We start from the raw sequence: 17,033 nt of genomic DNA, 5'->3' as shown, positions 1-17,033 counted from the left end.
AGTTCTCCTATCCTCTACCTCTACTCCAAAACCAACTGGATACTGAGCCAAATAGCTTCTACAGTTTTCTACATAATCTGTAAATTCAAACCAAAGTAGTTTCCATTTTCTTTGAAAGTGCAACAGGAAAGCAAACCTCAGAGAAAGGACATCTGCATATTCCAGTATATGCAGTATTCACAACCATGAAGAAATACTTACTACAGATCTTCTGAGGACAGCAGGTCTGATCATCAGGAACAAGCAAGGCCACTTCTGCAAATCGCTGACACTCCAAATTGTGGATCTCTGAACAGCTGTGCTCCACTGGAATTATGGTCTCACTGTCAACACATGTTTGCATACAGCATCCACTCAAAGAAGTTCTCCAGATCTCACCCATGGCATGAGGTGCTCCTGAGCTGTCTGTACAAGCTAGATCAGGACAACAGAAAAGAGAGGAAATTCCTTTTAACTTCCAATTCTGATCACCATTTTTTCCATCGTGGATGTGGATCTATGAAGCACAAAAATGCCACCGTTTTAAAGGCTTGATTACATCCATCACCCCACAAAAAAATAAATGAGGAGATAGTCTGTGACTGAGTTTATATAGGAAAGCAAGACACTCAACACCTTCCAGAAGATCCAGGCCTCCAATTTGTTTTGTGTCTCCACTGCAAGTCACCTAAAATCCCAATCCCATCCTTTATTTTTAAAGTAACGATCCGAAAAGAAGTTACTTTTGTATTTCACAAATGTCAAAACTATTATTTAATTTACAGTGCTTTAGCAGTATGATTTATCATAAACGGAATCTTTATGGTTCATGTTGTTAGGGGGAAGAATTGGTCCATTATTTGGTGTGGTGAGGCAGAATTGCAATGAAAATAAACATGAATACTGGCAGGACACACAAGTATTATTCAGAATGTGCAATTAACTGCTGCTGCATGTCATTTGAATGGGTATCAAAAGGTTGGACCCTTGGCAAAGGGCTTGGGTGAAAAGGAGGCCTTTTCAGTTAAGTTTATTTTTATTACAATAACTGAATACATAAACTTAAGCAAAGACTTTGAAGAGCATCCTCCAGCTGAGAGAAAGTGAGCAAAATTGTGCATCACAAGGACATCCCCGGCTTGCTCACTGCACAGTTAATGTTTACTGGATATCTAGAATTCTCAAATGAATGACATATTCAGAGCTCACACAACACCAAACCAGAACTCAACTTATGAATAAGGAAGTGTCTGACCACCAACTTGCAGATAATAAAGAAGAAAATCACATCCAAATATACCACATTTTTCTTCAGGAATACAGACAGCGGTATGGGTCCGGTGAAGGAGGGTCCCTCCAGCACAGACGCAGCCTTCTGTCAGCACTGAGCAGGAGTCTGAGTCCCGAGGAGCCACCTCTCTATTCTCACAACTCTCTGGAACCTCACAGGCAGCTATGCAAGGCTGGTAGGAGAAGTTTTCAGAGCAGGGGAAGGCTAGGAAGGAAATAAATAAATCAGACATTGTTCAAGTTGTAATCCCATGAGGCAACACCTAAGAGAACACATTATTGTCTTCTTGTCAACTTCCTGTGCTCACTAATTGAGATCTCCCAGCCTGAAGCACCAACACAGACCAGTTACCTACACAACAAATTAAAACATAAGGAATCTGCAAGCACTTCTACTTTTCTTCTTGTAATAACATTTTCATCAAGCTTCAGTTTGCATTCTGGCAGCAGACTTACAAACCATGCAACAGTGTTGACACAAAATAATTTAAACTTAAAAACATTTTCAAAATACTACACAGAGTAGTAGTCATAGAGTGCTCTGAATGAGTAATCTGAATAACTTGCAGTGGCCAAAGAAAATGCATCACTGTGGTATAAAAACAAGTGTGAATGTGTCCCTTCACAATGGATCGAATACATATTAACAGCTATATTTTGTAAGAGCTCCTTTTAACAGTTATTGCTAATAAAATCCATACAAACTGAAGAATTAAAAAAAATTGGCTCAAAACCACAGACCTTCTTATGTTATCACTGAAGGGGGCTTTTCCTAAGTGATCATGGACAGCATAAGGAGATGGTGTGATCCAGCTACAGATCCCATCTGGCCTTACATTTTAGTGTTGCTATGGGAGAATTCTGCTGCCAGAATACCCTAAGATCTCAGGTTTTACCCCTTACACTCCATCTAATCTCACAGGTGTTTCATTTCCCTAATACCATCTCCAAAGGCACACCTTCTACAGCAGCATCAAAGTACATGAAGACTCAAGAAGCATTGGTATCTTCAACTTATAACGATTCTTAAATTAGTCAAATTTTGTCTAAAAACAGAGGTGGGCATACATGCAGAATACTTACGGCAATAATCAGAGCTCCTCCACTCTATGCAAACATTGAATTTGTTGCACATTGCCACATAGGCAGCTAGTGAAACACATGGATTTTGAATGTACTCAGTGTCTCGAGCCCATATATCACAGAATTGCTCAGGTGGAATCTAACAAAGGAAAAAACAGAGATGGCACCTTCATAGAGGCTATGCTAGGTAGGAAAGCCTGACCTTCAAAAATATCCACTACAAAGAAGGCAAAAGTTCTTGGTTCATGGTAAATTTTCATTAGTGTACAAGGATAATCTAATAATATTTTAAAGTAAGACTTCCTGAACATTGACATGATTTTACTCCTTAGTTTCATCTTTTATAAGTGCCAAGGTAAGAGGTAATACAGTTTTTCTAGTAGAAGGCACAATTACTTTGTTCCTTCTTACCTCTACATTTTTACCTACTTTTGGTCTCCTCTTCATCAAAATCAGCTATATACAAAAGGTCAAATGGTAAATGGACTCACATGACCACAAATAATTTATCTGCACACCAGGAGTTTGCTATTTGCTTTAGGCTTGCTTTCAAGGGTCTGTTCTGCCCTCTCACATCTCCAAGCTGGAACTCTGTCTCTCGAGCCTTTGAGAATGCAGGTTCTCAGATTACCTACTGCAATTCTGGACTTGTTAAATTACTTAAGGCTCAAGGATTAATTAAATCCTAAAACTATTTTCTCTTACATTTTTCTACATCTTATTGATACAGCTGAATTACCTGTGACTGGTTTATGAATTATGCTGTATTTCAAAATTAACAGAGGTGAAATTTTGAAAGTTGTTTATTGCAACTCTCCTACCAAGCTGCCATACTCTTCAATTACTTTTACCTTGCAACTCTAAGCACACACAAAAATATACATCTCATTCAACAGATATGGTTACACGTAGCCTCACATTAGTGAAATTACCAAGTATACAAAATTATATCTGAACTGCAGCTCTCTCAAAATGTAAGCTTTGAAATAGTTAACATACATAAGGGTGACAGCTGCTGAAGGTCTGGTTCAACACCATTCTTAAGCACTCTGAGCAGTCCATGACTGAGCAATTAGTTTCCTGATGCCTGTCTTCTCCGACATACTTTAACGTGTCTGGCACTTGCCAGCTGTCTATAAAAGTCGAGGGTGAACTGCTTTGGCTTAAAACTGTCCTGTTGGGAAGCATCAAGTCATTTTCCAAGCTTCTATCACAAAACCCTATGAATTACCAGAAGGGGGAAAAAAAAAAAAAAAAAAAAAAAAAAAGCAGGTTAGTCACAAAACCCTATGAATTACCAGAAAGGGAAAAAAAAAAAACCAAAAAAAAAAGCAGGTTAACACATATGAAATATGTTTGCAGTGGTATATTCAAAAAAGTAAACATCTTTTCAAAATCTTATAGAACATGCCAGTATCACAACCTACAACAGATGTAAAAAATCTTCATTAGGATCAAAATACACAAAATTCAGAAAAATGAAGGAAAGCAAAAGTAAAGATGCATCTCTGATTGGAAATCTACTGCATATCAAAGAGCTGCTCAGAGAGCCCAGCTAAGAAACTGGAAGTTTGCTCCTAAGCTGCACAAACACTAAACAAAAATGCATTTTAAAAAAGGTTGCAAAGCACCTCCATGTATAGCAACAAGTTAAAATTGTAAATGTTATCAGAAAAGGGAACAACCATAAAATGTCAGGATGCTTATGTGATACCAGAAGGCAGCATCACATTTTTCTTTCTGTTTTAACTAAAATAGTAAGAAATTTTGAAACAAAAGGAGCAATTTAACATGGACGGTGACTGTGGTCAGCAAAGAACATTCAAGAATTGCAGTAGTCTCCTCAGAATATCCTTTAAAAACCAGCAAGTAGTAAAAAGAATGATGGATCAGTCCCCCATTCTTTCTTCCCAATCAGTTTCTGAGACTTTTGTATCAGGCTTCTAGAGAGTTTTCTTCTGTTGTCTCCACAAAATTCTTTATCTGCTCAAAAGAGTATTTGTGGATTCCACCCCTTTCTAAAGAACTGGTCTGTTTTACCATTTTTAGCAATTCCTGATGACAATCAGTGATACAGCAACAGACATTCAGAGAGTAAAACAGCTTTCCAGACTGTCTGATTGAACCTTTTGAGTCTGAATTTGCAACACAGACAGGAAGTACATGATGGCTCTGAAAGACTTCAAAGGATTGCTGCCATGTCAGGGACATCTTTTCTCACTTCTCTTAAACATTGACAAGGAGATTTAAAACAGTTTTAAAACTAAAACTCCACATTTTTCTTGCCAGGCTCCGCTGCAACTAGAACTGACATGCTTTAAATTTTTTGCACCAGTTTTGCTATAGAAATGTCCATGTTCCCCTCCCACGTCCCTCATCTCCCACCCCAGCTCTTCAACAGCTGCCACACTTGCCCAATCCTTGCACTGTAAAAGACACCACTGTTTCTGGATCCTTCCAAAGGATGCTTGTGCTACAAACCTGTAATGGTCTTTTCAGTTTTAGCATTTCCATGAAGGTGGAAAATCAAGACCTACCAATACTGCAGTTCAGCTAAAAGATGAAAGTATGCTGCTTGTATCTGCACTGACACAGAAAGCACAGAAAGGAATTTAGGCTGGACTAATTCACCCTGAAAAGATGCAGTACAACGAGGTCACAGGCAGACATGCAGAGAACCTCCCAGTCAGAGGTGACACCAGAAATACACAGCACATTCCCTGAAGAAGTTGTACTTGCAACACCATCCACAGAAGTGTGTTGTCATCTAATCAAAATGCCTGGTAAACCAGGAATGTAATGTTCCCAATCCTCCCTACCACAGTAAACAAACAGGTAAAGGCAAAAGAGATTCTCTGGATAACTTGAATCAGGCTTATTATAAATATCCACTGTCTTTACTGTCTTTTTTTCTTTTTATCTAATTACAATACCATAAAGCCAAAAAGAGTAAGAACAATACTGAAAACAAAAGTTAGGGCAAATAAGAGCTAGCAATCAAATTTCAAAATGGCGTGAATTCAAACTCTCTTTGTGAGAAGCACATTTCTGTCAGCAGGACTGGAAACTGGACTGAGCTATTCCTGGTATTTGATACTGAGCTACAGGCATTTGCCCTTTCTGAAACTGGAAAGATATCCACTGTAATTATATGATCTCCTTAATCCTGATTTCCAGCTTCAATTTACAGCATAAATTTACAGATGCAGCTACCAAAGTGGGGATTTATATCAGCAAATACATGCTTGCAAAAGCTGTAACACCACCAGCTTATTCAAGGCTGTACTTTTTAGAAAAAAAATAAAGCAGGAGAACCTAACTGTGCAGACCTAACAGAGCAGTGCACATAACAGACCTAACACAGTGCAAACAGTATTAAGAAATTCCCTCTAAAGTATTTTCTCCAACAGTTAAACTAATATTAGTTCTCTGAAGTTTACATTTAATGGGAATTCTGACCTTTAGAAACTGAAAATAGCACGTACCACTTCCTACCAGATGGCTAACAAACCCTATATCTGTAAATGACCATATTTGAAATTGTGGACTTAGACCTGTCTTACTTATTTGGGTTTGGTAACTGCAATCATGCCTGTGGTTCAAACAGCTTACAGACAGAAGCAACACTGTGGGCAAAGAGTGATGAGAGGAATAAGCACAAATATAATTTCAACAACAAACAAAATTAGTAACAGATTAATTCTAACAGTATCTTAAAATTTGCAGTGATCTGCAATACATTTTTGGGACAGACCCTGCAATAAACAATTTATATAATTAGGAAAATGTGTCTCCCTAGCAAAGCATCTGAAAGCCTTTATTTCTTGCATTGCTCTGTACTTACCACATAGTCCCAAAGCTCTTGGTTCTCTGGTACTGTTCAACTCAATAATCATCACACCTGTGTTGTGAAACCACTGAATTCTGATTTTTGTTGGGGTCTCAACTGCATACTTGAAGCCTGAATCTTCAACTTTGTATCCATATTTTCTAACAGTAGGCCAAGCAGATCTTGAATTTACTGTTATCTAAACAAGACACAGAAGAGAGGTTAATGGTCTGGAAGAAGAACTAAGGCCAGATTTTTCACAGCTTAGGAATCTAAATCCTAAGTAGTTTCAGAAGCAGTCAGGCTTTCTTCCATAAAGATAATACAGGTACCAAAGGTACTAATGAGTCTTACCTCATTAACTGACCTTGGATCACAGTTTGACTCTTTGAATTTACCAGGAGAAATTTATTTAATTACAAAATGGGAACACTGAATCATACGAACACCTGAGGTGATCTACTCCTCAGTATCCACGTGAGGAGGCAGCTGACTGCAGAAATAGGTGTTACCTAAAGGAACATAAAACCCCTCAAAATACTTACTTTTCTGCTTAAACGATTGATAATAATTTGATTTGATACATAAGTTAGGTTCAACATTGCCAGGCACAAAGAAGTTGAATTTGAATTATTCTGTGGAGAAAACAAAAATACATCATCCATAGCCATGATGTGCAAAATCTAAATACATTGGTTGCTTACTGGTTTTAGGTACTAGGACATTAAGGACTTTGGGAGATTATACTATTGAGAGGAAAACCATTTGTGGTTGCAGTTTCAAGTCAAGACTACAGAGTTTCTCTGGATAAACAAACAAAATACTATGACCTCATTGTTTCCAGCAACTGAGCTATATCATACAATCTTGGAACTAAAACAGAAATACAGGTTTTCAGGGAAAAAAAAAATACGGTTGACTACATGTTTGGACAAAAAAATACAAACTACATATCTGAAGGTCTGCAAGGATGAGACTGGGAATGATGAATCTGTATGATATGTACACCACAGAGGTAGTGGATCAGGAATAAATGCATACTTCCTGAGCTACATTAGGGTGAATAAAACAGAAGATATTGAATACAAGAGGAAAACAAATCTGAAAGTCACAAACACATTGTCTTCGTATCAGTCATATTGAGCTTCTGAAATTAACTTCCATTACATGAAACCTGAAACCAAACTTTGCAAAGGACATTCGTATAGACATCAAATGACCTCGCCTTCACAGGAGAGATTGGAGTTAAGAGAAGTTTTGAAAAGTCTCACAAGAAATGAACTTTCCATGACAAAAGCCAACCCACACTACCCCATCAGAGAGGATCCCCATTAGGCTGTCTCTCTCACTCCTTTGTCAGAAACTTGGAAAGCACAGGGTGGCATTCCTACAGTCTTTTATGGCTCTGAAGATGGGTGTTTCCAGCCCACGTTTGTCCATATGAACACAGATAAAAATCCTGCATTGAAAGAAACTGGTGGTGTACTGGTACAACTGTGGTGGTATTGGTAATAAGACAGCACTCACAAAAGTGACTACTTATGTAAATCCACTTAATCTCTCATCACCATACTACACATACCACAGGATAACATGGACCCACCTCTCATCTTCCAGCTGTTTCACTATGCATTTACAGCCAGGTGTTAGAGTGTTACAAAAGTCCTAAGTATTGTGAAATGCAAGCACAATTCATAGATATTGCACAGAAGTGAATAATAACCACAATATAAAGTATTATTATGCTCTTGCCTTTCAGATACATCTTATTAGCAGTACCAAACACCTTTTGTTAGCTGATAAATGTTAGTTACCATTCTACAGTCAAGGACATGGATGGTTATAGTTTCATCTGGAGTTTGACTAACAATGTAGGATGCTTCTTTGAATAAAGCCAAATGATTTCCATCATAGGTTACAATGCTCAGATCAGAGAAAATGGTGCAACGACCTAAGGAAAAGAAAAAAAGGTTTTTTTTTTTAACTTACTTTAGAATTCCAGTAAATCTTACAAAATATGAAGATAAGCCAATAAGTTTTATGAGATGAACTAGCCTACTAAGAGATTCCTATATGCAGCACATATTTTCACATATTTGATACTGGTGCATCTTTCTAAATGGACAGCAGAATCAAATCATGCATATTTTCAGAGAGGCAACCTGCAGACCTCTGCAATCAGCTATTTCCTTACCGTTCTTGCCAACAAAGGCTTGCAATTCTTAGAAACTCCAAACAAAGGATAATCATGTGTGACAGCAGATCATGCCAGATCCATAGTTCACCTGCAGTCTTATTCCTAAGGTGAAAAGTTTCATTCTTCCTCAGTCTTACTGCTAAAGCTTTTGTGTTTCAGTGGGCTTGGACCTCTACTCCAAGTAATTTCAAACTCTAAAGCCTAAGCAGAAGTGCCAATTGCTAATAGAGTCCCCAGACTGTTAACAGAAGTAGTCAACAGCCCAGAAAATCTTTTCATCCTGAAGTAGTTAAGCATAGAACCAAAAAAACCTGTATTGATTAGGTGTCCCCTGATAAGAGAGATAACAAGAATTGTCTAAGTCAGAGCTAAACATATCCACTGCAGATACCTAATGCTGAGTATGTTAAAGGAGCATTTTTATTTTATTTCCCTGAATACAGAACTACAATTATAAATTTCCTTCAACAATGAATTACCCAAAAAATGTGCATCTTCTACTTCTATGCTATGTATAGAAGTGTCAGTTCTTACCCTTCTTACATATGCATTAAACTGTTACCCGAATGTACTTCAAAAGTACTGCAGAATTAAAACTTACATGCACATTCCCACTTTGGGCAGCATTTGTCACCATTTGTTTGAGTAGCAAATCCTAAAACTCCACAGCTGGGTTGAGTAGCATTGTATGGGCAGTTCTGTGACTTATTAACCTGGATCAGCCGTCCATCCAAACAAATGTGTTTTATGCACTCATTCTCTGTGATTGGCTAAGGCAGATTCAATAAAAGACAGAGGTTACCATTCATACCAAGTTAGTATCACAATATTGAATAATTTTTGTTGAAAAAGGAATTTACATTCTTCAGGCACAGAATACTTATTGATCCCCATGATGCTGATGGAAGCTACAAGAAAAGAGCATCTTTGAAAACCCGACATTCTGAGGATAGATTAACTGTTGTCCTATAGTAAAGTTGAGAACAGCACTACTGAGTTTTTAACTTTACAATGAAAAAAGTTGAGAAGGGAAAATATGGAAGGAAACAAGCAGGAATGGTAACAGGGATGTCTGGATGCCTTATTTGCTTTAAAGAGGAGAACGAGACAAAACACTGACACTGGACAGTATGAAACACCTTTTTTTGTCAAAAACCCCATTCTTGTAACAGTCACACTCAGGAAAGTGAGGCCTGAAACCCAGTCTAGTACAACATTTCCAAAAAAATGTTATGCATAATGAAGTTACCCAAGGTCTGAGATATAATGGAGAACATAATCAGGCTCCTTTGTTTGATACAGATGTTTTAAATCCTAAAGATCAAGGCATGGCTCACAATTTTATTTTTTAATCAGTGTGGAGAAATAAATAAGACACGTTTCAAAGCAGACAGGTAATTATTTATATCTACTCACTGTACAAGTTTGAAGAGTTGCTGTTTCTTGAGGCAACATAAAAGATGATGCTGCAGCTCCTGCCACGGCTTCAGCTATTGTCAGCCCATCAGAAAATGTTGTAGTCAAGCCATGAAGTGGTTTGGTAGATGAAGTAAATGAGGAAACTGATGGAGCTGCTGTGTCATTTGGATGATCAGATATCATTAGCAGTGAACTCACAGAAGGTGTTTGCATCTCAGATGTTACTTCAAATTTTGAAGTTTGAGGTGTACTGACTGATGATGCAGCTATGGAAGAAAACACTTTTGATTCAGCAGGCGAATGTGCAATGGACAGAACTGAAGTTGTGTTTGTGAAATACAGAGGGTAAAATGTCTGAGGTGTAACAGTAACACCCTGAGTACGGACAGACTGGAATTCTGTCATTAATTCTGACTCTTCAGACTTCACTGTGTCGAGGGGCACGGCTCCTTTTGCTTCTAAAGTAACAGAAGGAGAGCTGGAGATGGGCTCTGTGACTGCTGCTGCTTTGTCTGAAGCTGCTGATGCAGTACTGAGGTTTTGCCCAGCACTGCTTATCGCTGGAGAGGCTGAAGCTGCGGGTGATGAACGGGGCTCAGTGGGCAAGGCTGTCCTTGGTAGGATCATGGAGCTGTGGGTGGTGGCTGAAGGTGTGACCTGCTCAGGCAACACCACAGCTTTCTCCGTGCCACTTTCCCCTGATGTGGAGCCCAACACAACAGGAACTTCTGCTGTTCCTGGTGGCAAAACCACTGAAGAGGTTGACTCAGAATCTGATGAAGGTGATGCTTCAAGTGTTTGTCTTGAATCAAGGAATTTAGTAAATGAGGCCTGATGTGTAAATTTTAGATCTGTAGCTGTCTTCTGCGTGGAAAATGAAGGAAACAGTTCTTTTTCAATTGTTGCTGAAGAAGATGAAATGGCAAGCACTTCCGGTGAGAAAGGGGGAAATTTGGTGCCAAAAATCAAGTCAGCTGTTGCTCTAGCTGGGACTGTAGGCTGCGAAACAGAAGTTCTTGATACAAGTGGCTGTGTGACTGCATCAGTTAAATGCAAATATTTTTGAGTTGGTAAAATAACTTTGGTAGGACCTGCTGAGGTAGGTAACACACTGGAATGAGTGCCTTCAGGTAGTGAGGTCTTCAAGGAAGTCAGTTCTGCTGCAGCTTCAGTTGTGCTAGAGACAGGTTGTGGCTGACCAGGGGATTGTGTTAGAGATTCTGCAGGATACTGGTGAACTTGGCTCGTCAGTGAAGGTAGAGAGGTCTGATGACCAAGTTCTGTAGTCTTCTGAGCCGAATCAGGTGGTGTAACAGTGGTCCTGGTGGTTGGTACCAAAGGTTTAGCTCCTAAAGATGTCTGCAAGGAGAAGGGGCCTGCTGAAGATGGAGGCAGGGATGGCTGAGCTGCAGCTGCTTGAATTTTCACTGCTTCAGGTATACTCTGGACTGCAGGTTTTAATGCTGTAGAAACCATTTTAGTTTCTACTGAATGTTTTGGTGTGGTTGTTACTTCTGGTAGCAGCTGTGTTAAAGGTGAATAAACTAATTTATCTCCTAGATACTGAGAGGTGGAGAAAATGTAAGAAGGCTTTGTCACTGGAAGTGCAACAGAAGGGGACAGAGAGGATTCTTCTTTGCCTGTCATTATTTTTTTGGTTGTTATGAGCTGACTGCTGAATTCAGAGGCTGGGGAGAATGTGGCATCAGTGATATTCACTGGTGATTTTTCATCTGGTACTGTTGTTATTGAACTTGATTGTTCTAATATAGAAGATAAAATAGAGAAAGTTGGGACTGGAGAGGTCTTTTCTGTTGTTAACATAGTTTTTTGTACAGTTGTTCTAGGATATAAAGAGGTTATTTCAGAGGATGTACTCATGGGACTGAGAGTTGTCAGCGATGTTTCTTTTCCATCTGAGGGCAGTGAAGGAAGAGAAATGTTTACAGAAATCAGAGAACCTGATGGTGAAAAAGACAAAGCAGATGGCTTTCCAGCAGAGATGGTAGTAATACTTTCTACTTGTGATTTATCAGGCTGTGTTGTCAACAATGTGGTTTCAGTCCCACTAAGGAGAGCAAGTGGAGATCCAGTGATGGATGTTCTTTGAGGTGATTCTCTTTCTGTAGCTACAAAAGGAGCTGTAGTGGTTTCTTTGGTTTTCATTGCTGATGTTGTAACACTACCTAGATATGCTGGACTGCTTGTCTTCATTGTACTTGAAACCAGAGCTGACTCATATTCAGTAGATATTTTTCCAGAAAACAAAGTTGACTTTGTTGCTGTTTCAAGAGGGGATGTTCTTTTGGATGTTACCTTAACAGACAAAGGTGTCACACTGCTCGTCTCAGCCATGACAGGATATTTAGTGTATAACGTAGTCAGGAACTCAGTTGTGTTTAGAACCGTGTGTAAGGGATATCCTGTAGTTGAAACAGTTTTAAATGTTTTTTTTAATTCACCCGAAGCTGGAGAAGCAGGAGTAGGAGCAGACACTGCAGGTTTCTTTGTAGAAAGAATGAAGGTTTTTTCAGTACTAGAACTAGGATGTGGTGAATAGGGAGGGAAATAGGAACTTGACGTACGCTCCACGTGAGATGTTATTTTTGGGATTTCCTTTTTATGAGTTGTAAATGATAACAAAGTTGTTTCTGATGATCTCTCTCGGGTTTGTAGAGTTGTCATCTTTGGACCTGAAGTTGTAGTGAAAAGAACCTCTGGAGTACCAGTCAGGTGTTGAACCATTCCAAGAGGAGGTTCTGTAGTTGTCTTTCCTACTAAAACAGGTGGTGTGGATGTTGGTGAAAATGTAGTCTTCGCACTCTGTTTGGTTAAAACAGCTGCTGTTCCTGTTGTTGCTGAAGACACTGGCTTTAACAAAGATAAAGTACTGAGTATAGGAGAAAATGATGTCACTGTAACATTAGCTACTGTGGTAAACGACTGTTCTATGCTTATTTTTGTCCCTTCAGAAGCTCCTGTTAAGTTTACTGGTGGTGTATATGAAGGCACTTCCAGAGATGACGTAGAAAGCTGTGGCACATAGGCACTAGTTTTTTCTGTTATTGATTCAAATGAGCTGGGTGTAAATGTTGTAAGTCCTTCTGGTCTTACTTGTGCTTCTTTCGTGGGAAGTGTTCTTGTGGCCATTTCTGATAACTCCATTATTTTAGTTTTGACTGGCACTTCTGTTGTTCTAAGTATAAGTGGTGCCCCAGTAAAAACAGAAGTTGCAATTGGTTTGCTCTCTGGCTCTGTTCTTGTGGTCACTGCATGTGTAGCAGTTGCTGCCTGAGGTTCTGTAGCCCTCAGCTGTTTAGTGGAGCCACTACTGATCAGCTGTATCCTTGTGGAAGTTTCTGAACTGACAGCAGAGGGAAACAAAGAAGAAATGTCAACAGAAGCAGACAAGCTTACATAAGATTTTGTTGTCCCAGTCATTGCTGTAGTGCTTTTCCCAGAAGTAATTTCTGTTGACTGTGAAGAAATAGTTAGAGGTAAAGTTTTGGCTGGAAGCGTTTTATTGGATGTAGTAGTCAAAAATTGCAGTTTCCCTGTAGTTGCTGTGAGTTGCAATTTTGTAGCAAGTGTTGTTTCCCTGTCCTTTGCTTCAGGTACAGGAAATGAAGTTGCCTCTCCACTGATCACTGCCAAACTTGCACTTGGCGTTAAATGTGGAACTGCTGGGGTTTGAGTGCTGAGAAGCAAAGGTGGGCTGTCATCTGCAGGTTCAATGCCTGAAAACAGACACAAGAAAACAGCCTGAAATTCATTAATAATTATAGCGATGGAGCCACCAGAGTTCTAGGTTAACTCGTATAACTGATCTTTTCGATAGCCTTTAAACTTCTAACACTCATAGACAAATTTAAAAATAAATTCAATAAATCATTTGCTTGACATCTAATGTTACTGAAATCTTTTATGAAGAAAGACCATCTTTCTTAGTTTAAAATTTGTCTCATATTTTTGAGGAATTAAATTATTTTAACTAAAATCTATGTTTAGTGAGCTCAAGGTTCACATAACTAAGGTCAGTTACACAAATGCAGGCACTGATATTTGAAATTTTGACTAAAGAACTAATTAATTATTAAGCTAAGTCTAATATATGATACAAGTAAGTTTTCAAACATACAGTCTTCAAAATACACGCATTTTTGAGTGATTTCATCCAGCAACATGTTGAGAGGACAGGCAGGGATGCATCCTTCCACTCTAAAAGAAAAACAATCAGTATTAACTAGTTGAATAGTATCTTCTGGATCAAGCATTCATTTTCAGGAAAAGAATCTACATATAAAGTATGTTTAAGCAGACAATCTGGTACACCTCAGTGTACTCCTTCAAAATGTCATTGCCATGCTTCCACTCCCACTCAGATCTAAGGGAAAGCATGAACTCTGTGACACTCAGCTTTTGAAATGAGCAGTCACAGATTCAAGAGTGAATAAGAAATACACACTATTTTTACATGTCAAAATCTGAGTGTCACTTTTACCCGATTTAGCACAAATTTCACTTCACAGGAAAGAGCAAGGCCAGACATAGCTGCTGCAATGACATAATGGAAAAGCAAGGGCACAACTGTTTGAAACAAAGTTGTGATAACCTCTCTTCATTAATACCCTGTAATACTCCCAAAATGAAAGTTACAAATATAGCAGTCATTCCAGAACCTGACAGTACACTAAAGGCTGAAATGTCAAGTTTATGTGGCTGCAGGAGCAGGTTTTGTTCCATTGCTTTCATCTTTCGCTTACCTCCTTACCCAAGAATACAGTCTGGATATCTTAATTGTACATTTGGTCCCTCGTACTCCTATCATCCTGCTTAAGTGTCTTGCCTAAATTACACACATTTCTATAAAAATACACTTACTTTGGTACTGTCTGACAGTTTTTTCCCAAAGGGTCTCTGCATGTCTTGAAGCAAGGGCTTGTGCAGGCATCGTAACGCCATTCACACGTAGAACGGGACAGAAGCTTAAATTTGACATCTGAAAAACAACAAAGATCTGTTACTCTTGTATTCCTTTAAGCACTCACAGATACATATCACTAAGAGGCATGCCTTACATTTGCTGTAGCATCTACACACAGTGTTTATTGAAAGACTTTCAAGCCACATGACAGAAACACAAATTTAAATGCACTCCATCCTTCTCCCACCTCCACGCAGAACAGATCCCCAGCACAATGCTGGATTAGCCCAGTGGCTCTTCCAACACCTGCAAGATTTACATGACATATCTGGATTTCAGTCCCTGCACTATGACAGCCCACCCCAGCTCTTCTAGCGGCAGCCAGGGCAGGGCAGTGACATTTACTGTACAATCATGCCTGCAGAAGACAACCACCATCATATAAGAATCCCCTCTAAACTCCTAAACCTGAGCTCAGAGCAATGTTGTTCACAGCCCACAAAGAGTTGTTGCTCTTAAACAACGTTTACATTAAACACCAGAAAGAAAATGCTAACTACTTAGGAAGAATTTCCATTTTTGTGGTTTTGAAGTATTTTTTAAGTTTTCCTCATCTTTGCTTGACTGAGATACAAGGAGTAGCTCTTTTACATCTTCTTGAAGACAGTAAAATTTTCCATGAAGATACTGAGAAATTTTTAATCCTGTAATTTAGGGAATCTGCATTCATAATTAATTACCTCTGTCATTATTAACCATTAATGTCTTCTCTTAAAATACAAATAATTCTCTTAAAAATAGAAATCAAACTCAGACAAAAGGGTGTGCATGTTGCCATCTAGTGTTACCCCTTTTACATCTCATTTTATCCCGGAACGTAATTTGTCAGTACTTTCAAAAATGCAATTCTTATGACAGTAGAATATGCATTTATTATGTTCTCATAAGAAGTTAAGAATATGTGACTGAATTCTTCTGTGACCCCTTCCAACGACACCAATGTAAGTTACATAAATCCAATGGAGGAAGGGGATTTTTGCCATACATTTTGGTGACTGATGTATGAGGTCTTGTATGCATGGACTTGTTGAGTGGTAAGGTTTAAGGACAAAAGAAAACACATAGCAGAAATACAAGGTTTAAGGAAAAAAAGAAGATATATGGCAGAAAGACAAAACGTATCAGAGACCTGTTGGCATAGGCAATCACCAAAAGCAGCCATAACAGTAAATAAATCCAAGGTGAACGTAGGAAATCTCATTTATTAGTCTACCCTAGATTAAGTAAGGAGACAAATCCATAATTTTTAAATCTGGCCACGGAACTCACCCTTAACCACACAGTAAGTTTCAAACACAATAAAAGTACAAGCTTGCAGAAGACAGACCGTAACCTGATGAAGAATGACAGTTTCTCAATTTAGAAGAAGGGTGGCCATGAATAAACACTTCCAAGTGCTGGGATTAACATACCATCTCCCATTCTCCAAATGAACCTTGACTTCTATGAAATGATAGCCACATTTTCCTCAAGATTTCCTACAGCTTAAGCTCTCAGAGTTTGGTGGTGTTGCATACTTTGGTAGGACTTAGGGTGAATTTCTACATAAATGCATAGCATTTGTCGAGTGTTTCAAAAATGCTGCTTTCAAGTCAAGAATGAAGTCATGCTTGTTCACAAATTTTGTCTCTACTTCTACAAAAACGGCTATGTACAACAGAAGAATTTGTGAACCTGGTCATAAAAAATTACTTTCAAAGAGCTGTAGAACCAATGGACATGTAATTTTCCAGTCAAGATATTTTAGAGAATGGAGTATGTGAGGCCAAGCTATACCGGTGTTTTTTAGTGTGCAAACTACATTAAAGAGCACACCAAATAACCACAGCAAGAGTTGAGTACTGAGTATTTGTATGAATTGTTTTCGTTTTTCTCAGAAAGTTTTGAGGATGTCTCTGTAAACTCATAAGGTATTATGAAAAATCAAGTATTTGGATATCTGTAGTTTTTTATGACTTGTGGGAAAATTCTTTAGAGTATTAAGAAAACATCAGTTCAATAATTCATCATATTTAGAGTTTTCACTATTGTCAACCTAACTTCTGGAATGCCTGAGCATCCCAAGGATCAGGCCACTGTAAAACAAAACAAAACAAAAAACAACACAAAAACACCTGCTCTGCACTGGTGCAGCCTCACCTCAAGCCCTGTGTGCAGTTTTGGTCACCACAATATAAAAAAAGGGCATTCAGCTGCTAGAGAGTGCCCAAAGGAGCAATGAAGATGGTGAAGGGCCTTGAGGGGAAGCCCCA

At 38.7% G+C, this 17,033-nt stretch overlaps 1 protein-coding gene across 1 annotated transcript in view; it reads right to left on the bottom strand.

Moving 5' to 3' along the window:
• OTOG (otogelin) overlaps positions 1-17,033 on the bottom strand; it is a 91,518-nt gene that overhangs the window by 14,543 nt on the left and 59,942 nt on the right. The window contains exons 32-42 of the mRNA XM_041481110.1: positions 14,679-14,796; positions 13,936-14,015; positions 9,795-13,534; positions 8,980-9,148; positions 7,996-8,132; positions 6,727-6,816; positions 6,197-6,380; positions 3,352-3,572; positions 2,353-2,491; positions 1,280-1,474; positions 202-414 (exon numbers count right to left, since the gene is read on the bottom strand). Coding sequence (XP_041337044.1) covers positions 202-414; positions 1,280-1,474; positions 2,353-2,491; positions 3,352-3,572; positions 6,197-6,380; positions 6,727-6,816; positions 7,996-8,132; positions 8,980-9,148; positions 9,795-13,534; positions 13,936-14,015; positions 14,679-14,796 — 5,286 coding nt within the window. The remainder of the gene's footprint in view (positions 1-201; positions 415-1,279; positions 1,475-2,352; positions 2,492-3,351; positions 3,573-6,196; positions 6,381-6,726; positions 6,817-7,995; positions 8,133-8,979; positions 9,149-9,794; positions 13,535-13,935; positions 14,016-14,678; positions 14,797-17,033) is intronic.

This window comes from Pyrgilauda ruficollis, unplaced genomic scaffold (assembly GCF_017590135.1).
Source record: "Pyrgilauda ruficollis isolate IOZ18807 unplaced genomic scaffold, ASM1759013v1 scaffold55, whole genome shotgun sequence".
NCBI classification, from domain to species: Eukaryota; Metazoa; Chordata; class Aves; order Passeriformes; family Passeridae; genus Pyrgilauda; species Pyrgilauda ruficollis.
The sequence above is the reverse complement of the archived record's forward strand: the minus strand, read 5'-3'. Positions and strand labels throughout refer to the sequence as shown.